General features: G+C 42.5%; 1 protein-coding gene across 5 annotated transcripts in view; it reads right to left on the bottom strand.

Moving 5' to 3' along the window:
• CWC27 (CWC27 spliceosome associated cyclophilin) overlaps positions 1 to 23,007 on the bottom strand; it is a 142,452-nt gene extending 119,445 nt beyond the window's left edge. The window contains exons 1-10 of one of the 5 annotated variants that reach the window (XM_066615882.1): positions 22,795 to 23,007; positions 15,579 to 15,675; positions 14,298 to 14,422; positions 13,219 to 13,362; positions 12,105 to 12,203; positions 11,103 to 11,206; positions 10,302 to 10,371; positions 9,579 to 9,658; positions 7,034 to 7,067; positions 4,945 to 5,105 (exon numbers count right to left, since the gene is read on the bottom strand). In XM_066615882.1, coding sequence (XP_066471979.1) covers positions 4,945 to 5,105; positions 7,034 to 7,067; positions 9,579 to 9,658; positions 10,302 to 10,371; positions 11,103 to 11,206; positions 12,105 to 12,203; positions 13,219 to 13,362; positions 14,298 to 14,422; positions 15,579 to 15,675; positions 22,795 to 22,836 — 956 coding nt within the window. In that variant the 5' untranslated portion in view covers positions 22,837 to 23,007. The remainder of the gene's footprint in view (positions 1 to 4,944; positions 5,106 to 7,033; positions 7,068 to 9,578; positions 9,659 to 10,301; positions 10,372 to 11,102; positions 11,207 to 12,104; positions 12,204 to 13,218; positions 13,363 to 14,297; positions 14,423 to 15,578; positions 15,676 to 22,794) is intronic. The other 4 variants (XM_066615883.1, XM_066615884.1, XM_066615887.1 and 1 more) reach the window with 4 other exon arrangements.
• Between the last annotated feature and the right edge of the window lie 1,120 nt (positions 23,008 to 24,127).

The following is a 24,127-nucleotide window of genomic DNA, read 5'->3' as shown; positions in this document are numbered from 1 at the left end:
AACTGTTATCCCAAATAAAGTTTTTCAAATGTCAGCACTCTCTTTGCTGAACTTTCTGATGACATGAAAACTTTGATAGTTATCAGATGTTTCATAAAACATTTCCAGAACCTCCCACTGAAGTCATACTCTATGGATTCCATTCCATGACTGTTGACACCCAGACCCAATGAATCACTGCATGCTTTGATCAACATAAGCTTGAATCAGCATCCTTGAAAATCTCCCTGGAGGATACACTATATCACCAGCTTCCAACACATCTGTGCAAAGCAACAGTCGTCTTTAAATCAGTTTTGGACGCCCACAATTCCCAAATGAAGCTTGCAGGAAGGTATAATAGACCCTTCATCTTAAATAGATAAGACCACTATGGCTTGCAAAATCAGCTGTACTAGTTCTTATTGTAATGTGACAGAAAAGTCAGAACTGTTCAATGTGTGTTGGTGGCCATAGCTCATAATTTGATGGAATGCTGAAAATATTGAGGAAGGGTGGTATATTAATAAATCTCATAAGAAGAGAAATGTTTTAGAGAAAGAGTTGAAGGCTGCTGATTAAAAGTCAACTTCTAGGCAGGCACAACTAGACTTTTCAAACTCATTTAACTTTAAACATGCCAAATTTGACAAAACAGATGAAAAATGTTTTCCACTAAACTTGCAGGCCTCTAGTGGGTTTACAAATACATTTGGACGAAGCAGAAAATGGCATGGGAGGTCCTGGGGCAGACACATGACTGAAGCTAAGCAGGTGTGATCTGTTTCTTGGTAATAGCAGTATAACAAGAAAATATTTCCTAAACAGAAGAAATATTTCCTAAATACTTCCTACATAAGTTGAGAACGTAGTCATTGAGTACATTTAATTGCAAAATAAAGTCCACCAAAGAGAACCTTAAATTTCCTAAATATAGTTATCAATAGCATAATCCCCACTAGATAGCATTGTATATTTTATGCACTTTGCAACAGGATATAACTCCATAAAGAGACTAAAGTTGGTAACACAACACTAACTCTTGCGTACATATGTTTGTACTCAACAAATATTGCTCTGAGAACTATTTATTTATGTGCCACACTTTCTCCAAGAAGTTTAATGTACATTGTTCTTCCTTCCCTTCATCCTCACAACAACCCTACAATATAGATTAGACTGAGAGAGAGTGACTGATCCCAGGTCATCGAGGGAGCTTCATGGCTTAGTGAAGATGTGAGTTCTATTCTTCCTGGTTCTAGCCTGACACAATAACCATTACACAAGACTAGCTCTCTCATTTACAGTTACATTGTGTATGTCATCATTGTGGGAGAAAAGTGTACAAACTAGTACATTTTTGTCTAGTTAAAGGTCAGAAGTTGTGGTCAGAAGCTGTGGTTTAAAAATAATTCACCAGAAGAATGTTAAAGATCTTAGTGGAATGGATACAAACAAAAGACAAACAAAAGCTTTCCACTGTTTACTCAGTGTATATTCTGAGTAGAGAGACACAGAATCAGCAACTCACCACCCCTTAAATGTACAAAGAACAAAAACTGTGTGTTGCCATCATTTCCCAAAAGCTTCTTGAAAAGAGTTCAGTGCTGGAAACTGTTTCTAGCATAGGAAAACTTGACTAACACAGGATACTGCAATAAGAATGATGATCAGGCTCATGTCTCCACAACCTCACTATGTTGAGTAGGCTGGTGTCCTTTGGCAAGGGCTGGGAGCGAGCTTGGGCTGCATTTAGTGAAGAACAGTCACAATTGAGTGCAGCCAAGGCCCAAACTTTCCAGAGAGTAAAGGAAATCCAGGAGAGGTGGTTATTTTGGTGATACTTCTTGAGGCATCTTGGATGTCTTGGCTCAGCACAGTCCAACTCCACATTTGCAGAGCAGAAGCACAGAGGGAAGAGGCGAAAGCTTATTTGCAGATAAACAAAACTGCGGGTTTGCAAGCCAATCGTCAGCCAACAATTGTGGACCACTGCTCATGATATAAGACCTTGACTTACTTCACAGCATGCTGAAGATTTATTTCTCCAGCCATATGATATACAGCTAGGTGGAGTTTTCAGCATGCACAGATTTGGACTGGGAGAGATATTGAGCAGCTTACTCCAATGCTACAGTCACATCATTCAATGCAAGGAAAGTGGAGTAGACTCATCTTGCTGTGCACAGCAAGAACCCATTACAGAAGAATACAACAACCATGTAACAGACACATGTTGTTGGCAACCTTCAGTCTCAAAAGACTATGGTATCGCGCTCTGAACGGCGGTTCTGGAACAGCGTCTAGTGTGGCTGAAAAGGCCGATTCGGAAGTGACAATCCCTTCCACACTGGGAGCAAGTGCAGTATGTCCCTGGTCTGTCTCCCTGGCTGTGGGCCTTCCTTCTTTGCCTCTTTGCCTCAGTCTGTTGGCCAAGTGTCTCTTCAAACTGGGAAAGGCCATGCTGCACAGCCTGCCTCCAAGCGGGCCGCTCAGAGGCCAGGGTTTCCCACTTGTTGAGATCCACTCCTAAGGCCTTCAGATCCCTCTTGCAGATGTCCTTGTATCGCAGCTGTGGTCAAGACCAGTCTAAATATGGTCCTCCACATTACATGGTAAAAAGGGTGTGCACATAGATTGCTGCTAGCTAAACACAAGGAAAGGGCAGTGTGAGCCAGTGGCAACACTAGGGTTCGCATCACCCAGTGCAGGAGGCCAGTGCATCACCCCCCTGCAGTGGGCAGGGCAACACTCCAGGTAGTGGCCATGGCAATGCACCATCACTCCACACCCACTGGTTTTTTGCTTATACCTTTTGATGGAACACAGATATTTCAACGTGGTTTGTTTCACTGTATTCTGCATGAAATTACACGTTGATTCATATATAACATGATGCTGTTACTCCTCCAAACAGTGATTTTAGTGATTCTGGTCACTAGTGATGTCACACCCATTTCCTCAGGGTGTCAACTTACTAAAACCTTATTGCAGTAGTTCTCAAACTTTTAGCACTGGGACCCACTTTTTAGAATGACAATCTGTCCAAGACCCACCAGAAGTCACATTATCAAGCAAATTAAAATTATAAATATTAAATTAAAGTAAAACTAATAATTAAATAAGGGGAAGCCAGCCCTGTTCCACTAAGTGAATTTTCTCTGTAGCCTGCCTGCAATACCCCCAAAAATTAGTAAACGTTTTCAGCCCTACCCATTGCCCAGTTCAATTTAACTTCTGTTTAAACCAGATCACTGTCAGGACCCACCTAAATCTGCAAGTCTAAAAAAGAAAAAAGTTCACCTTATCATCTGAAGCCTCTGTATTTATCCTTTTTAGTGGGGGGGGGGGCTGCCTTCTGGAGCATTTCTTGAGCTCCACTTTCATCAGATCGGGACCATTCTGATGGCCTCGCTTTCCCTTTTGCCTGACCTGACCACAAGCCAAGGCACATTTTCTTACTCGTGAGTAAACACAACCTTGTGGCTTACTTTCAGTTTCCACAGGGCTCAACACATTCACCAGCTTGGAGGGAGGGACCTCCTTCTTGGCTGTTTTTTTGGGGCTGCGTTCATTGGACCAGGACCATTTTGGTGTCGCTGGATTCCTCTAAGCCTGCCCATTCCGATGGACTAAGGCAAGTTTGCCAACTTGCGAGTAAATGCACAATATGGCTCATTTTCACTTTCACTTTCATAGAGCTCCATGCATTTTTTGTTTTCCAGTTTTTTGGCCATAACTTTTGATAGAAAGTAGATATTTTACTCCAGTTAATTGCATTCTGCTGTGAATTCCACATCCAACAGTATATGACATGATGGTATTATTCCTAACCACTGCAATTTTAGTGCAACTCCCCCATTTGTGTCATCCAGTGTGGCCCGCACTTCCCACAATTCTCTAGTGACGCCACTGATTTGAGACATTCTGATATGTAATGGTAATAAGCTTTTGCAATGTGGTTCCTGCATATGCAACAAGATGGGTTTACTCAATTCTGTATCTAGTGTTATGGCCCAATCCTAAGGGGCCCTTACACCACCTGGGCAAACGTTCTGGTGGCTAAAATTCTTTTATGGCTGTCACAGACGTGACAATATCAACAAATTGGCCTGGCTGCCACCGCAAGCACTGAGTGGCTAGGTCCATGCAAGGATGAGGAGCAGATGCCCACCAGTGCAGATAAGTTTGTGCAGGGGTTGGAAGGGAAGCAAGGAGGGGGTAGAATGGGGCAAGGGTATTCAGAACACGGAAGCAATGGGCATGAAGAAGAGGGCAGATCAGGCCCAGAAAGGGGACAGGTCCAGTGGCAGCAGCACCTGCTGAATCCTAACTCCTTTTGCAGGTCAACACAGATTTGTGCTGTCGAGATTGCTGGCTGACCCAGGTTGACCAATGGAGGCTGCTGGAGCTTACCCCGAGGCAAGGAAACAAAGGTACCCTTGCCCTGAGGAGGCTTCAACATGCCAGAACTCCCCCACGGGATACAGCAGAGGCTGCATTGGCTCTGCTGCACAGGAGGTGATATAGGCTTGGGCTGTTTATATACTAACCTTTTTAATGAAAGTCATCATTACAGTGGGTATTGTTTGTTTAACAGCACCACCTATCTGGTTGCATCATATGTGGCATCTCACATCAGCTCATAATAGCACCACAACGATATACTGACCTGAAAGCTTCTTTGCTAGAGTAGCAACTCATAGATTTGGGCCTAAAGCCTATCTATTATATCAGCCAACAGACCAGACACACATAAGCAAATGGCACCACAAATACGTTCAGTTGTTCTCTACATGGTGGACAGATGGCAGAATGAAAATGAGAAAAGTGGTCTTCTAAGGATCAACAATCCTCACAGGAACCAACGTACAAGCAAGCCAATGTTTCACTGAATGCCAACTGTGGAATATTTGAAAGGTTCCTTTACTACATGCTTAGTGTCCAAAGAAATGCATTACTCACCTGCGGCTACTTTTTTTCTCTGTTTCCTCCTCTGTAGTTGGTCTTTTAACAGGCAGGTTGGTATCTTTCTTTAACTTCTTTGCAATACGTTCTTTCATTTGATGTTTCTCATCACTATCCATATCATCGTCTTCATCGTTGTGCTCATCCTTTTCTTCTTCCTAAGCAAACAGCTTGCTGTGTTAGCATCTTCATTCGTTTCCCACCCCCACTATCATACAGGGGAGCCTGTTTATCTGTAGATTTTATATTCGCCTATCTGACTCAACGCGGGTCCCTTGAACCCATGTTGAGCCACACTTGGCCCACCTGAACCCTCTGAAGGTGACCGGAGCTGCACCAGAGGGCTTCCCCCTCCTAATGCCTTATAAGGCATTAAAAAGATCATTTCTGGTTTCCCTCTGGAAACTGGAAGTAGCAGGTTTTGTTATTTTTTCTCTTCTTTGGTCATTCTGAAGCCCACAGAGATTGTAGATGGACACATGCAGCCTCTGCAGGCTTCAGAAAGCCCTCTGGGGGCAACAGGAGCACAGCACCAGTTGCCTTCAAAGGCTTGAAACAGCAAATTTCAGTATCCGCTGTTTTCAGTATCTGCAGGGGGTCTGAGAATGGATAGCTTGTGGACTCGAGGCCCCACCTGTATATCCGAAAGCTTCATTTCACAAACATAGAGGTGGACTCAGATATAAATACCAAGCTATGGTTTGTTGCGCTGTCTGAACCAATACCATCCCATATGCTAAATCCAATAGGCCAACATTAGAAAAGATAGGAAGAGGTGGGCACAGCTTAGGCGGAGAAGGAAATGAAATCCAAGTCTCCACCACATGTAGGGTTTGAACATTTATGTACAGCTGTCCTCCCCTTGCAGTGAGTTTTTTTTTTTTAAATAATCATTTTTATCCAACTTACTCCATGGTGACTCAAGACAGAAATTTAGCCATAGTTCAAAGTCTATCTAACTTTAACATTTAAAATTCATTCCAACAGGGAAAGCAATTTACAATGCAATCCTATGCAAGTCCCACTGTTTTCAATGGGGTTTATTCCCAGGAAAAAAGTATAGAACTTCAGCCTAATACACAGCCATGATTTGTGCAACTGACACTTTGAAGAACTTTTGGCCATGTTATAACAATTTCCTAATCCTTAAAAAAAATTAAATGCACTACAAACACATGTAACTATGTTACTTTTAGTGGCACAAACAGACTTTATAGTAATTCACATAGAGATTTACAAGATTATAAGCAGAAGAATGACACTGAAATGAAAAATCAACTGAACATGGAAAAAAAGGACTCAAAGTGTAACCTAAATGACATAATGTGGGCACATATGCAATAATAGCCAGGGGCTAGTCACCTGAGGGGTATTCTTTTTTTTCTTTTCTTAATAGAAGATTAAACAAGAAATTATGAACTCTTAAAATGTTTCCTTGTAAACTATTTGCAACATTAAGTGTCATACTGAAATGGCAACAGTATGCATTTTTAAAAAATAATATTTTTATATACCACTTTTCTGGAGCATTTCACACAACAAGTTTAAACTCTAATGCTGTGGTTCCCAAACTCTTCAGTACCGGGACCCACCTCATCCTCTGCAGTGGATAGCAACACAATGCTCCTGGTGGCGCTGGAGGGTCTTATTGGGAGGCCCTGGTGGCTTCTTCTGGGTCACTCCAGGCGCAAAACCCACTCTTTAGACCTCCACAGGCCTCAGAATGGCCTGCAGAAGTGACTAGAAATGACTTCTGGTCAAACCAGAAGTTGCGTAAGCAAACCAGAAATTGCTTCCTTTTGCTTCTGCAGACCACTCTGTGGCCCGCATAGGCCAAGTGGGTCTTGGGCCCAGAGCAACCCAGAAGAGGCTTCCAGGGCCTCCCAATAAGGCATTCTGGCACCACCAGGAGCTTTGTGTTGGGTCTAGTGCACATGGGGTCACAGCCCATCACACATGCACTCCCTATTCACCAGTCAGTTGTGACCCACAGTTTGGAAAACGCTGCTCTGATGCACAGCTTTCTTATGAATATTGTAACTGTACAGTGAAATGAGGTCCAGGTTAATATAGCAATGCTACTCACCTCATCCGAGTTATGACTTTCACTTGCTTTTTCACTGGAATACAAGATAACACATGTAAGTATTTTCTTCTAAAATTTTTGAGATGATATGCACTTAAAAAGACAGGGATATTAAGTCTGAAAACCTTTATTGGCATTAAAAGAAACAGTCAACGACACAAAACAGTAAAACAAAGCCAGCGAATGACTGTATACCAAGAAAGAAAACAACAGGCAGAGAATGAAGAAACTATATAAAATCAGGAGGGGAATTTTAACTTAGAAACGGCGGAAAGATAATCTGCTACAAAATTAGTGATAGCCACAGAACTATCACTTAATAGGACAAATAGAGGATCAGCAGAAGGACCAGAAAAGGAAGATAAGATGGGGATCAGGAGTGTGTCTCGAAGGGAATAGTGAGCTGGACAGCGAAACAGTATGTGAATCACTGTGTCTGGTTCTAGAGAGCAAAAAGGGCATAGTCTGCAATCATATGGGATCTTGGAGAATCTGCCGGAGTGAACGGCTGAAGGAAAAATGTTAAATCTCGCTAACATAAACGCTCTCCTCTTAATGGGATCAGTCAACACACTAAAATAGTTAAGAAAATGACCACATGAAGGGAGACGACCAAAGAACTGAGGGGAACAGGTAGGGTTAAGATTAGAAAAAAGTTGAATAGATTCGAGTTTCCAGAGTTTGGATTTAATAATTGAATGGGCTCTATGGAGATTGATGTCGGCGAGGTGTTCGGGGGACAAACCCAGTGATGAAAGCTTGAGATCGATAAGATGGAACCACTTAGAGAGATATGAATCCTTTAGTAGGTCATCCAAAAGGGACTCGGAGTGGATGTTTAAGTGTAATCAAAGCCAAAATTTAAAAGTAAGGGACCACGCAATAGTGGAAGGGAGGTGGATCCCTAACTCAAGCACAAGGGTGGATAATCTGATTAGACTGGGGACTCCCAGAATTCGCCTAAGGAAAGAGGCAGTGACTTTGTCAAGATCCTGATTCGCAGCCTCTATCCAGATAGGGACACCATACAATAATTGGGAAAGAATTTTAGTTTTATATATGTGAAGAGCGGCAGGAACATACTGATTGCCGCTGGAGTAATGAAAGCGGGCAATCATGTTTAAGTGCAATGATGATAAAGAGCTAATAGATTTCCTATGAGAGCGCCAGGTATGACGAAAGTGAAAAATGATCCCTAAATATTTAAAGGTTTGAACTTGCTGAAAAGAAAGGGAGCCTATCTTCCAGGGGGATGGGGCACAGGATATGGAGAAAATTAAAATTTTAGTTTTCTCCAAATTAATTGTCAAATCGTTGGATAAACAATAATCGTGAAAGGAAAACAGCAAGTGGCGGACACCTGATCTTGTAACAGATAATAGGACTGCGTCATCTGCATAGAGGAGAATAGGGAGAGGAACACCACTGAGACAGGGAGTGGGGGTTCTGACCACTGGAAAGGTGATGGGGTAGGTCAGCCAAAAATAAGTTAAAGAGGAGAGGGGCGAATATGCAGCCTTGGCGTACTCCTTTGTCGATGGGAATTTTGTCTGAAGTAGTACCCCGACCATCCAGCCAAACCCAACAGAAATTAAATGAGTGGAGCCGGTGGATTAAAAAAAGTAGGCGGGGATCTATTCCAAAGCTGGCCAGTTTAGTCCACAACATGGCTCTATTGATGGAATCAAAGGCTCCACGACAGGGATATTACAAATGATGTTATCACAGGAGTTTCAGATCAAAAGCTCTACTCATCCATTTATATATCTTGGATGTCAGAATTACACCAAATAAGACAGGGATATAAAGTGTTCAGCAAATATTCGTACAGGACGGAACCAGTGGCGTATCTGGAGGGGGAGCGGAGCACTCAGGCTGGCAGGGAGCCTCAGCGAGGCGGGCAAGCAGCCCCTCCTTTCAGAGCCATTCCCAGCAGGGGGAGAGCAAAATGGAGCCATACGGGAATGGCTCCGTGGGGAATGGCTCTGATAGGAGGGGCCGCTTGCCCGCCTCGCCGAGGCTCCCTGCCAGCCTGAGTGCTCTGCCCCTCCTCCAGCTACGCCGTTAGATGGAACTGACCTTTTAACCAATCCTTACTTCCTTTAGTTCCACCACAACAAAACAGTAATCCCACTGCCCCTTTCCAAATCTGTTGTGCTTTTATTAGAACATTATAAATGGTCTGGAACAATAATATGTGGTGAGCCTATCATTTAAAATAGCAAACACTGCTGTCTCTGTGAAAAAACGCAAACAAAAATACAAGGTGGTAGAAGCGTCTTTCCCTTCCTCTCCTAGTTAAGATTCTTACTGCAGCATCTGGAGGCTTGACCTACAGTTCCAGAAAAATAATAGTTCTCTTGTCTGAAAAAATAGACAGGAGTCATTACAGAAAAGTCCATAAAACAAAAGATAGGTAAGTGCAAATAGGCAGACCACTAGTGTTATGGAAAAGTGGCAGCTGGGCCACACACACACACAGACCACAACAGGAGCCAGCATATAAATGCTGATGCAGCAGCAGATTAGTAAATACAATATTAACCTTTCAATGGCAGGGACTGAGCTCAAATGAGGATCATCTTTCAGTAAGTCATGGCTGCTTTTGCTTTTCCCCTTCATACTCTAGAATTACAAAAAAAAATGTGTAAGTATAAGAGTGAAACAACGGGGTCTTCAAAAACATTCCACATAACATTTCCATCAGTGTACAGGGGGCCCTGTAACCACAGATCCCGTATCCAAGGATTCACTTATCTGTGGATTGGGTCCGCTCCACTCCCCTCTCCTTTGGAGGGTCATCTAAGCCCAGCAGAGCCTGTGCACGTCCGACTGCAGCCTCTGCCGGGCTCAGGCTGAACCTTAGAGTGAAAAACACACGATATTCAGTTTCTCTGTGAAACCGGAAGTGATGTTTTTAATGCCTTATAAGGCATTAGGATGCCCGGGGAGTTGACAGAGGGGCCAGGAAAGATTTCAGTTCCAGACAGCTGGTCTCAACATGATAAAACACAAAATCCTACTTTTCTGAATTAAGAAGGATCCTCAAGCCTAAATGTAAACCAAAATGTTCAGATTTTGGTATCAAAAAGTTTTAAGTACTGCCACATTTTACCAGGATAAAATTACTGCAGAAATTACTTCTTTTATATATTTGTGCTTTATCTGACTCTGCCATGCCCCTTGTTAATATAAAATACAGGTTCAAATACAAACAGCAAAACAAAGGTTTCACAAAGATATCCAGGCAATCAGCTCAGAACTATACCTGACTAACTCTGTTGACTTCCACTTCCTCCTCTTCAGCTTCTTCTCCAAATGAGAGCAAGTTAAAATTTCTTCAGACACCAAAGGGGGAAAAAAAAATGATGCTATTCAAAGTATCCTGAAATGTCAATTTTCCAGTCAAACTACATGAAATAATGGTAATTCAAAGGATGCACTGCGCAATCCTATACATTAGTGTTCTTCAACCTGTGGGTTGCTATCCCAATGCGGCATAAAAGTCTCATTTGGGGATTGCAGCAACCTTTCAAAGCCTGTGCAAGAGAAGATGTGGATGCAATCCAATAATGGTACTGCCTTATCAAAACTGAGTTCTTGATATAATCCTGCACAGCCTCTTCTTGCTGTCTTGCCCCGCAACTCCTAAGGCCAGTCCTGTTCAGGCTGCTACCTCACGTGGTCGTTATGAAGACACAAGAGATGGGGGAAGTGCTCAGGCAGGAATGGCAGTGACAGGCAGATTGGGTTAGGGGGAGTGGGATCAGCAGTATGCCCCCAGTCTCATACTTGATGACCACTGCTAAACATGTTTACACAGAAGTAAGTTCCACTGTGTTCAGTGTGGCTTATTCCCTACTAGGTGTTCAGGATAGCATTCCTAAACCGTTTTTGAAATTCCATATTCATTTATATAACTTTCTTATTCCAACCTTAAATTGTTTGATTAAGTTATTTCATAGGGCTCCTACCTGCTTCAGTGATAATTATTAACCTTAAATATTTGCCCACAATTTTATAACTGAGCATGTAAAAGAAAAAGTTATCCATCAAAAGCTATAATTACTTTGTGCCTTTGGATTTCACCTTCTTTACTTCTTCCACTGCTTTGTCATTCTTCAGCTTTTTACTGGTTCTTGAAATTATATCATCAAAAGGATTAAATAAAACCTATAAGAAAAATGCATTACAATTTTTTTTTAAAAAAAACCTTGCCTAAATTAAAAAAAATGCACTAATTCAAAATGGGCAGTAGGGTTGAAAGTACCCCAAAATTCAAAAGAATAACCCCAGTATTTTAGCTGTTCTTGGCAGTACAGAAACAGAACAGCAGCAAAGACAAGGGCGTCAATAGTAATGATTCTTTTGTATACACACACAATATGCACTATTGTTTGCAAATAACATTGTTCAACTTGAACACTATGGTTAATATATTGACTATGCCGGAAGTGTCAAAATAGCCACTTGCTGCAGTTGCTTGCACCTTTCATCTAAGGTACCTGGATGGAGTTCTTATGCATGTTGTGCCTGTACCCATCATGACTGATTAAGGCCAGCAGAAGCAGATTTTGTGGACTTTGGGCAAGGGACATACATGCACTGTTGGAAAAAATCTCACTGGTATTAAAGGTGGGGGTGATCTTGCTTCGCCTCAAAAGACTAACATTATTTAAGGATGAGACAGCCAATCATAGACCAGCATCAAACTTCCCATTTTGGGGAAGTTAATTGAGCATGTGGTAGAATAGATTCAACAAATGAAACATAATTTCTTGACCCTTTCAATTGTGATTCTGAACTGGTCATAGGTTTGAGGCAGCATTCATGGCCCTGGAGGACAACATGTACATCGAAGTCAATATGGAGGACTTCTAATGACAATTCTGTTGGATCCCTCAGGAACTTCTGATATGAAAGAGCAGCAGTCTCCAAACCACGGCCACCAGCGCACCAAAATTACCTAAAATAACCACTAAGATAAATGAATATATATCCCACTCCATGCTATTATGAAGAAAAGGACAAAAATAATATTTTAATCCACTTTTCATAACTTCATACCTACCTCTGTGCTTCTTATTTTATGTGGATTGACTGGTCTTTCATCCATATCAGTTTCCACTTCCGCAAGTCGTAACATGTTATATATGGTATCCCCAGTAATCTGCCAAATTAAAAAAAAAATCTAAAGATACCATTAAGCCAACATTTTTTAAAAATCAAAGTATTGTCTAAATATAGCAATATCTTTCAACTACCTATGAAAAACTATGTTTAACAGTATTTAAACTACACTTATACTTTACATCCATCAAGAGAGTCTTTTTTCCCGTTATCAAGAACTATGACTTGAAAAAAATACACAATTTAGTAGATATTCAAGCCTATGCATATCTACTGAGAAGTATTTTTCTCTTGATTGCGGTACTTTCCAGAGGAAATGGGTGAACCACTGTCAGAAACGACTGTTGGACTGCTGGAGCTTTGGCATTTGGTCTGATCCAGCAGGGCTTTACTTATATTCTTAAGAGAGAATAAACACAAATTTGATAAAAGGGGAACTTTCTTGCAGCTTGGAGAGGTTCAAACATTTCAGCCTCTGTGCTGAAGTGAGAGATGGTAGAAAGTCACACATGCTGTTCTGGGAAGCAACAGGGCTGACCAGGTCTTTGGATCACAGAGGGCTGCTTCTAGCATGCAATCTTTGGCAAGTCTGAAATGCTGAGAGCATTATTCGTGAAAAGAACTTAACGGGAAGAGAATGTTGTCAGCATGCAGTTCAGCTTGAATCATTGAAAGCTATCTGCTCTTCAAGTCAATTCTCTCTGCTAGGATTACCTAAATGTTCTGTAGAGTTTCAAGAATGATGCATCTGTCATTTGGATGGCTTTTAATTTTAGGTAAGTTGGCTTTTTATCTCTTCTACATACAATCAATATGCTGCTGCTCCTTTTATTTTCATGTTTCCTTTACCACCCAGGCTGCATAAATATGAACAGTATTGTGGTGTATTTTTTTTAAGCCGAGACCAAAACATCCACCTCTTCTTTCATCGGAGATTTCATTCTAAGAATCTGAGAGTTCTTCCTGGATTTCCTATCAGACGTTTCTGAGCAAACAAAAACCTCACTATGAATTGAGACAAATAAACTGGCATTTGGGAAAGAAGTCTTGCAAACCTTTCCAAAAATGGTGTGTTTGCTATTAAGTTCATCTGCACGACCCAAAGTAAAGAAGAACTGGCTGCCATTATCATGAGGCCCAGCGTTTGCCATGGCAACCAGCCCTCGCCGATTAAAGCGCAGTCGTGAGTGGAATTCATCCTGAAAATTAAGAGGAAGAACAGTAAGTGCAAAAGTTTAATTGGCTCTTATGCATTCAACCCATTGATACACATAGTATGACCTCAAGACTTCTACATCAAAAGCACTATTTACCACCAACTTCTATAGCAACAACAGCCCATTATAACACTTGCTTGTTTCTCTTATGTCATGATGACCAAACTAATATATTCTTTGGAAAAACTAAATACAACTCACAGGTCAATGAAGCGATAAAATTATCACCACTTTAAGAACTGAAAATAGAGTGATGTCTTTCAGCAGCATATGAATATAGATCCTTTTCAATGGCATCATAAGCAACAAGTTTAAGAGCTTCCTTTCTAAATGCTATTCTAGTTAGCAAGTAGTGGCTGTTTACTTTCAAAGACACAACACAGCTGAAAGTTCCTTTCACAAAAAGGACTTTTAAAAAGAAAAGCCCCCTCATGTCCACTAGTACATATGCAAAGGAAATCTTGACGAATCTGAGATTTGGCTCTCTTCCAACCCATTGCTTGGCCACCATGTCAGTTCAACCCAAACCTTCAGAACTGTCTTCTTACTTATTAATGGCCAGCATTTAATTAAGAGTTTACGATGCAGGAAGAACATGCAAAATTCTAAAACTGGATAAGAGCAAATGTCTGAACTCTGAGCAAGATCCAGCCAATTTGAATTTAAGGATGTGCTCCAAACTCTCCTACTGGATTTAAAGTAAGTAAAGTAATGAAAGCTACACTCCTAAACACACTTACTTCAGAGTAAGTCCCAATGAAGACAATGGGATTTACTACTCAGTAAAAATGCAAAGGATTGGTCTTTTAACTGACACTGAAGGACTGTTGCATGCTTTTACTGATGTACAAGACATCAAAACCACAGTTACACAACAGTAGAAAGGAAAATAAAATCAAAGTAAAACAGAGATCTACCTTGAATGGAACTCCATAAACCGACTCTCCACCAGATCCAGTACCAGTCGGATCTCCTCCTTGCACTATAAATCCAGGCACAACCCTGTGAAATATTGTGTTGTCATAATAATCTGAAAAGAAAACTAGTATTAGGGCAGTTTACATTGGTTTTGTTGTTAGGAATCCTGAATTTAACAGGACTTTTATTTCTTCAGACAAATTTAACATTTAAACCACATGTATGAAAAAAGCTGAAGAAAACTTTGCTGGTTTCCCAGATTACTAAAAGCCTATGTAGTGGCAATACTTTTTGGAGAGCCTTACAAGTTATACCTTTGGGGGTAAAAAATCCCTATGGACTTTACTCTTCCTCAATTTCAATTGTCATATCTAAAGGAGATTTCAATAGTAATTTCACTGTAGAAACTCAGAGTAGGTTATTACTGGTCCAGCCTTTCTATACACAGATTTTTTATACAGGAATTTGACTCAACAGGAATGGCCACTGCAAATGAGAAGGAATGTGCTGATCCCTGGAGAAGGGGGAAAAAGCATCCCTTTTAAATCAGTTTTAAAAACTGAACAGTCCTTTAACAATAGCCTCCTTAATGAGAGGGGGGGCAGCTGGCTGACAATCCATCAGTCCTCCTCTCTCCAGGGGCCCCTCCTTCCCCCTGAGGGAAAGAAAGGTGATCACTTTGCATTGGTGATGGGAGGGGCTGAAGGAAGCCTTGGAGGAGGACTGATTGATGATTGTCTTCTTAATGACTCTTATCTTACATCACAAAGGTCAGCAAGTCTGTTTTTAAATCACTGGAGCAAAGAAACTTTGTTTTTTAAATCTATTTGCTATAGAGCTCCATATAGTGCTCCATGTCACATCCATGTGAGTGCTTCAAATGCTTGGAATGGAACCCACATGAATAATAAGGCTCAACCTGTATATTTTTTTAAAATTCTCATAAACAATTAATGATAAACTGGAAAGTGGGCAGAAAATGCTCCAGTTCAGAGATCACAGTAAAACATGGTTTAAAATCCTGGCTTGTTAAAACTATGAATAAATTCCTGTTTACCAAGTTTGTTCCAGATGAAAAGACAAACTGGTTTGTTTTAATCAGGAAATGTACAGAGGGAAGTGTTTTTAATGAAACCTTCAGGTTCAAGGGCATTGTGCCCTGTAATACCAGTTGCTGGGGAGCAACAGAAAGAGAAGGCTAGTGACTTCAAGTCCTTCTGATCCAGCAGGACACTTATGCATGCAAACTATAATTACATACTACCTTTCCTAATCATTACCTTCCATACAAAGTTGAACGAAGTTCCGACAAGCTTTGGGGGCTTCCTTTGACCATAGCTCAATATCAATATCACCAGCTGTTGTTTTCAGTAATACCTATAAAAGAAGTATAAGTTCATTTTACAAACATTTACATACATACATACATATACATATACATATTGCAGTGCAGCATACTCTTGTAGACTGAGCTACATTTTTGATGGCCATTAGGAATTCCTCTTCACTCAAGAAGAGTACCGCTAATGTGGGTGAAGAAAAAAATCCCATATGCGTGTGGCTTATCCCATTTTAATACTTAATAGTCTTGGCTGCCTCTGCAAAGCTTCCCTCCCTAAACCCCCAATGGTTTGGAACTCCCACAACCCAAAACAGCATCAAGCCTGAAACTTGGCTTCCAATGCTAGAGTGCAGACTGATATTACAAGGTCTGGAGTCTTAAAGAAAGAGGCTAAAGATAGACTTTACTACTAGTGTTTACTAGCCTCTTTCTTCAATGCTACACCACATGTTAAATTTCAGCTTTGTGACTGCTGTGTACCTCAATGGTTTGGATCGCTGGCAACCAATGGGCCCACAAGGCTCCAACATGCACAAACTTGACAGTTTTATTATACAGGTGGAGCCTATTTATCTGCATTAGTTCCACTCAGTGACTCAGCATGATTAACAAAAAACATGTTGTGCTAAATCCCATAGAGTTATGCAAATAAGCTGCAGCCTGACACTTCCGGCTGGAAGGAAACTAAGGCAGCTGTTCTCAATCCCCTCCCCTCTGCACTCAGCCCTCCTGTTGCCAGCTGTCCTGCTTCTCTCACAGTTGGAATGGTGAGCTTGCTTGGGAAGCTTCTGTGTTCCAGGCAGCCTTCCAACAGCACTGCAGGTTCTCCTCCTCCTCGCTGCTGCTCCTGCAGCCCTCCCTGACCACCATCATGGAAGTTCCTCTGCCCCGGAGCATGCTGGGCTTGTCCGGTTCTCTGCTCCCCCTCACCTGTCTCTCCAAGGCTTCCCAAGGCTTGCCTGGAAAGGCTTGCTGGAGTAGGAGAGCCTGAAAGGGGGGGGGGGAATTTGGCAATCCCTCCCTGGGTTTTTTAAAGCAATCTCCTCTGCTGCTACCACACCTGCCCCTGTGTGTGTGTGTGTGTGAGTGAGAGAGAGAGTGAGCGAGAGCTCCACCTCGCTGTACGTGCTCTAGTTACACAGGGTTTTCTGCCCCCCTCTTCAGTCTCTTTGCTGGCTCAGGAATGTTACTGTTAAAAGGGGAACCTCTTCCATTGCTCCAGGGCTATTCCCTGGAGGCAGAGCCTTTTTGCAGTGTTTTAGGCTGCCTGGAAATGGAGGGAGAGGCCAGCACAGGGCAAAGGAAGCAAAGGTGTTTGTGACTTTCAATACCCCCACCCCATTCGTGTTGAGACAAATTCGCAGATAAAAAATCTGTGAATAAATAGGCTGCACCTGTATACTAGATAGTAACATCAGTGTGGATGTGAAGGATAGGGAGAACCCCAGGCCTTTCCCCAGAGATAGTTAGCACACCTATTCCCATTTTCCAGTAATCAACACTCCCTCATACATACACACACATTCCAACTCTTTCTCCATTATAACTACAACAGCAATAGCCTTATAGATAATCCTCTATTGTTACAGTCATTTATACAACCAACAAACAAGCCCCTTTTCAAAATATTAGTATTCACCCCACTTCTCCTTTTTCATTGAAGGCCTGGGGTTGGGGCTCAGACCTCAAGCTGGCCTGGAACAAGAGATGAAGCTTCCCTTCAAACAAAGGAAGATTCACTGTTCTCTGCGGATACATCTATAGCTGGTTCAGAATTCCCCAAGAAACTTTTTGGGTATAGGATAAATTAGATTGTTTATTAGAGTTATACTCCACCCTTCTCCCTGAAAGCACTTAAGTTGGCTAACAATCAATAGCTAAAAAATGCAAAATGCTAAAACTATATGAGATAATAAAAACAGTATAAACAATTAAAAAACAGTACAAAACAGAGCAGCCAGCATTAAAAACGCCAATAACAAACAATAAAATAGATTCATAGAAGCAGCCATCATAGGACTTCAAAGACTTTCCTAAATAAAAATGTATTCAGGCCTCCCTGGAAGGTTAACAAAGAGGACACTTTGCTCAGTCAAAGGGGTAGGAGTTCCATAACACAGGAGCCACCACCGAGAAGGCCCTGTTTCTGGCTGCCATCACCCTAACCTCTCTCGATGGCAGCACAACCAACAGAACCCCCTCCAATGACCTAAGAGAATGGACCAGATTATACGGAAGAAGGCGTATAAGTAAGCTGGTCCCAAGATGTTTAGCGCTTTAACAGTCAAAACCTTGAATTGGACCTGGAAATGAACCAGCAGCCAATGCAGCTGCTGGAGCACCAGCATGACAGAATCAAACCACTGACCTCCAGCAACCTCATGAGCCACAGCATTCTGTACTAGCTGTAACTTCTGGACCGTCTTCAAGGGCACCCTCATGTAGAGCATGTTACAATAATCTAATCTTGATGTCACCATGGCATGGACCACCATGGCCAGATCTGACAGAGGCAGGTACAGCCGCAGCTGGCACACCAGCCGAAGCTAAACAAAGACGCTCCTGGTCACAGCCAACACCTGAGCATCCAGGAGCAGCTGTGAATCCAGGATAACTCCCAAGCTGCGAACCTGCTCTTTCAGGGGGACTGCAACCCCATTCAGAGGATGGCGATAGTCCAGCACCCAGCATCATGGATTTCTGCACCAGGAAGACTCGTCAGGATTTAATATCAGCTTGTTTGCCCTCATCCAGATGCAACTGCCTCCAGGCAGCGCTCCAGGACAAGACAGTTTATCCAGGACAGATTATCTCTAGTTTTACAAGCTAGAACAATCACAACCCAGAGGGAAACTATTTTATTTATTTATTTATTTATAGTTCATTGGGATTTTTGTTGTTGTTGAAAAGTAATATTTAAATATTCTTAATATATGTACTTGTCTTTCAGGAAGAGCACCAAGGTAAAACATGTTGCACTTTTTGGTTTTTATTCCAAGGCAGCTGACTTCCTCTTGTCCTTTGCCTGGGATGGAAATTTTAAAAAGGTCTGAAATTCCCCTCCCCTTTTTCTTTTTGGTTCTTTAGCAAGAGACCCTTCATCCTGGGCTGCAAATGGGGGAAGAGTTGGCTTCCTAACCCCCACAGGCAACAAAATGTCTGTCTGCACCACCAACTTTTGGTTTTCAAGGTCATTCAGATTCATTCACTAGACCAGCCATTTTCAACCACTGTGCCATGGCACACTGGTATGCTGTGAGAGGTCCACAGGTGTGGCACAGGAATTTGGGAGAAGGTCATTTATTAGTAGGGCCAATGGGGATGTGAGCCTCCCACTGGTAGCATGGTATGCCTTGGCAATTATCAAAAACCTGATGGTGTGCCTTGATAATTAGTGCCTAGTCAGTTAGATGAAAAAGGTTGAAAATCACAGCACTAGACCATAAGCCCCAGACTTGCCCTCAGGGTCTAATATGCTCTTGAATCCTGTAGCCCTCCTGAAGCCACATCACTAGTGCCTCATGAACAGCAACTACTTCCCTCCCTTGTATTCCCCACTTTGCAAAGGCAAACTGCTGTGAAGTCCATGGCCTTGTTGCACTGTTTACACAGATTATCCCCCAACAAAAAGCAGTCTGTGAGTTCCATGTGTCTCTGTCAAGGACAGAGTCCTTTACAAACACTCTAGACCAGTGGTTCTCACACTTTTAGCACTGGGACCCACTTTTTAGAATGAGAATCTGACAGGACCCACCAGAAGTGACATCATCAAGCAGCAAAATTTTTAACAATTTTAGTTTGTAATCCTACCCACACTTACCCAGGAGTAAGTTCCATTTACTATGATTGTTAAAAGTATATACAGAGTAGCCTGTTTAAAACACAGATCTGTAACATTTCCCCAATGCAGTCACATTCCATGATAGCATAAAGTCTGATAAAAATTAAATCAGTGATTTTCAACCACTGCACCATGGTACACTGGTGTGCCATGAAAGGTTCGTGTGCTGTGGGAATTTGGGGGAGGGCCACTGGGGTATATGAACCCACACCGGTAGTGCAGTGTGCCTTGTCAATTGTCCAAAAGCTGATGGCATGCCTTGACAATTTTAGCAGTATGCTGTAAGGTGGAAAAGGTTGAAAATCACTGAAATATTGAAATGAATGGGGACCCACCTGAAATTGGCCCACCTAGTGGGTCACAACCCAGTTTGAGAAACACTGCTTTACACTAAAGTTCAGCAGGAGTTGCCCATTTTTCAGAGGCAAAAAAACCCTCCCTTTAATTCAGAGCATGAGGAAAAAAATATACATTCAGGTCAAGCTGCATTACACACTCACTTTTCCATGAATTTATCCTCACAAGTTTTGTGTTATGAACAAGTTATGTTCAAGCACTGTCAAAATCCAAAGATGAGTGAACACCTTTCAAATTGTGGTTCTCTTATGTGGATTGGGGAGAGGAACTGTCCCAGCCCCCAATCTAGCATCTTTTCTAGGGGCCATTTGCTGGTGCCCTTTGTAACTTTTTTAAAAAGATTGTGAGTCCTCTGGGACAGGGAACCATTTTAAAATTTCTTTTGCTGTGTAAACTGCCTTGTAACTTTTTTAAAACAGTGTATAACTATTTTATACAATAGCAGGATACATGTGATAAATGACTTCTCAAATATGGTGTATCTTCATGGGCAGGGTTAGCAAAATAAACAGCAAAGAACTAGCTACCAGAAGTAATGTAGGCATATGGCTACATTTCTGACAAAATGAGAGCAGTTAAGAAACAGAAAGCAAATTGGACAGTTTAAATATTCACATCAAGAAAAAATGACTGGGCATAACACAATTTTATCCCTTGGTTTTAGATACCCCTGTAACTATAACTACTAGATCAAAATGTCCTTAATGGTATATTCTAGAGCAGCGATTTTCAACCACTGTGCCATGGCGCACTGGTGTGTTGTGAGTGATCCATAGGTGTGCCACAGGAATTAGGGGAAGATCATTTACTAGTAGGGCCAATGGGGATGTGAGTCCCCCACTGATATCATGGTTTCCCTGTCAACAACCTGATGGTGTGCCTTGACAATTTTAGTGCCTTGTCAGTGTGCCACGAGATGAGAAAGATTGAAAATCATTGTTCTAGAGCTACATTTTTATTTCTATAGACTGTGAAGGAGTATCGTAAGTAAGGTTGCCAACATTTTTTTCTGGCATAACACATGTGCCTTTAACTCAGTGCATAAATAGCAAGCAAAAATGTGCAAATAAAGCTTTTCTTAATATGCAGAAATATGATGGTAAACATTTCACCATCAGAATTTCTGCTTTTCATATAGCTAGTAAAGACAGGATTCTATATGGAAACTGTCACACACTGCCTTTCAGAGCTGGTTCACACAAATTATTATCATTTTTTTCATCAAACTGAAAAAACCTTCAACAGGCACTTAACATGATCAAACAGAATGTTTATTTCAAGTTAAAGCCAGGTGATTACAGATAGAGTCATGAAAAGCTGTCATTATAGCCACAGGAATAGCTGCTGACTGTATCTCAAATCCCCTCTTCACAAATTATGTCTGTCCACACAAGCTCACATCCGAGGATTGGCGTACTGGAGCATTCAGTTACCTTGAATGGTACTGAGTGAATCAGCCCTTGAAAAGGACGTCCTTCAAAATGTGCTGCAGCTTTTAAGCAATTTCCAGGCCAACTACAGAATCTTCGTGCAAGGCTTTTTATTTAATATAGCAGTTGTCCTTGATTTTCTGTGACTTGTTTGGGTACTTGACCTCACTCCATTTAGTATGGATCATGTCCTGTTACTTTCTCAATCCTGAACATGCTTGTTTGGGAAAAGTCTTATTTTAATCAGCCCAGTTCTAATACATGCTTATTCCAGAAGCACATTTCATTTATTTCCGTGGGGTTAATCCCAAATAAGCATGCATAGAATTGCAGTTTACAAGCCCAACCTTAAAAACGGGGGTGGTCAAACTGCGGCTCTAGAACCACATGCAGCTCTTTGACGTATAATGTGGAAAATGGAAATATGTTGGTTGAGCTCCTTTTTGCATCTCAGTTAATATAAAAGGTAAATAAGAAACGTTCAAGTTTTATGAAATAATTTACCAGGCATAAACTGAGAGTACACTGGACTAAAACAGAGGTTTAATGCTCATGGTGAGTAAGTGTATTTTAGAATTTAAATGATTCTTAAATATTCTGGCTCTCCAACATCTGAAGTTTATTGTATGTGCCTCTTACATGAAGCAAGTTTGGCTTCATATTTACAGAGTATATTTACTCTGAGGCAAGCCCTGTTGAAGAACTAGTTTAAATCCCAAATACATGTGCAAAGGGTTGCCAACCCTAGTTTTCAACAAATGTAATTAGGACTGGGCTACTGAGGCTGCAATCCTATAGAACAGTGGTTTGGATACTGCCAGTGGCACTTGAGGTGGTGTCTGGTGGTACTTGTGGGATCCCTGGACACCTGCTGCCTGGCAGTGAAACCAGGAACGTGACACAACAAGCAGCAGTTTTTCCACACTCAAAAACCCCTCCCATCCACCATAAGCCTCTTACTGGTGTTTGCTGTGTCACATCTGGACTCACAACCCAGAAGTAACTGATGATGATGTCACTGCAAGTCACTTCTGGCTGTACTCTGAATAGGTGGACCAGGTGAAGTGGTACAGTGGAGGACAAACATTGAGAAACAGTGTTATAGACTCTTTCTTAGGAGTAAGCCCCATTGAACAAAGTGGCACTTACTTCTGAGTAGACACACATAGGATGGGGCTACTGAGGCGGCAAGCTTATAATTTCCATGGGGTAAACCCCACTGAACACAATGGGACTTACTTCTGAGTACACAGGCATAGCATGGGGCAACTAAGGCTGCAAGCCTATAGACTCTTTCCCAGGAGTAAGCCCCACTAAACACAGTGGGACTTACTTCTGAGAAGACATGCACAGGATGGGGCTACTGAGGCTGTAAGCCTATGGACTCTTTCCTGGGAGTAAGCCCCATTGACTATAATGGGACTGACTTCGGAGGAGACAGGCATAGGATGGGGCTACTGAGTAGGCAGGCAGCTCCCCCTGGAAGGAAGGAAGGAAGGCTCTCATTCTCCAGCAAGGCCCCTCACCTTGCCGTTAGTCGGCGGCTCCTGGATGTAGATGTTGCTCATGGTCCCAGCCGAGAGGCGGCAGCCCCTTCACTGCGCAGCTCCCCCGGAACTGGCCAGCCAGAGCAAAGCTCCCGCCATGCTGCGAACTGAGCGCCACCACTCCGACGACGGGGGGGGGACAATGGGCATAAGGAAGGGCCGGCCGTCCCGCAGGCTCCACCTCGAGGGCGAGGAGGAAGCTCTCCGCTCAGCACCTTCGGAAAGAGCCTGGAAGGCCGGCTCAGCAGAACGGAGCTGCGCTGCTGCCGTCAGCGGCTTCTCAGCACCCTGCCTGGTCTCCCCCCTCTCTTGGCTAGTGGTACAATCCGCCGTGCTCGACCCAAACTCTTCCGATGGAGAAACATCCCCCATCAATTCTATCCGACCTGGAGCTTTATTAGAAGCAGCAGGCGGGCAGGTCCTGTAGTCCCCTGATGTGCTGAGAGGCTGAAAGTGGCAGGGGGTGAGCTCGCCTGTGCCCAGTCCTGCGCCTGTCCACTCAGAAACCAATCCCAGGACAGTCAGTGGGGCTTCCTCCCAGGGCAGTGAGGATGGGACTGTAGCCTCCCAGGGCAGTGTGGACGGGGCTGCAGCCTCAGAGCCCAGCCTGCGCCTGTCCACTCAGAAGCTAGTCCCATGAGAGTCAGTGGGGCTTCCCTACAGGGCAGTGTGGAGGGGACTGCAGCCTTAGAGCCCATCCTATGCTTGTCTACTCAGAGGTAAGTCCCCTTATAGTCAATGGGGCTTACTCCCAGAAAAGTGTGGATGGATTGCAGCCTCAGAGCCCCATCCAATGCCTGTCTACTCACAGGTCATTCCCCTTACTGTCAATGGGGCTTACTCCCAGGAAAGTGTGGGTAGGATGGCAGCCTCATAGCCCAATCCTATGCCCATTTATGCAGAAGTAAGTCCCATTATAGTCAGTGAAGCTTGCTCTCAGGAAAATATGTATAAGCACTGGTTCCCAAACTGTGGGTTAGGACCCACTGGTGGGTCACCAAAGGGTGACAGAAATATGAGATAATTAATTGCCTCAAGCCGTGCTACTATTCAAAAATCAGATACTGTAGCTGCTAATTACAGAGCTCAGCTCCTGCAGTTTGCAAGATAATTGCTAACTGCCCTGGAAGGAGCTGAGCTTCTGCAGTTTGCAAGCATGTGTAAGTATAGAGAGATAAAGTTTGAGGGTCTTTTTCAGGTCAGTATTACTAACAAATAAATAAATATTTCTTTCTGGGTCTCCTTTTTTAAAAATCTGGTAAACATATGTAGGTCCCGATAGGATATCATTTTAAAAAGTGGGACCTGGTGC

Source organism: Tiliqua scincoides, chromosome 2 (assembly GCF_035046505.1).
Source record: "Tiliqua scincoides isolate rTilSci1 chromosome 2, rTilSci1.hap2, whole genome shotgun sequence".
Classification (NCBI taxonomy): Eukaryota; Metazoa; Chordata; class Lepidosauria; order Squamata; family Scincidae; genus Tiliqua; species Tiliqua scincoides.
Note: the sequence above shows the minus strand (reverse complement) of the source record. Positions and strands in the feature narration are given on the sequence as shown.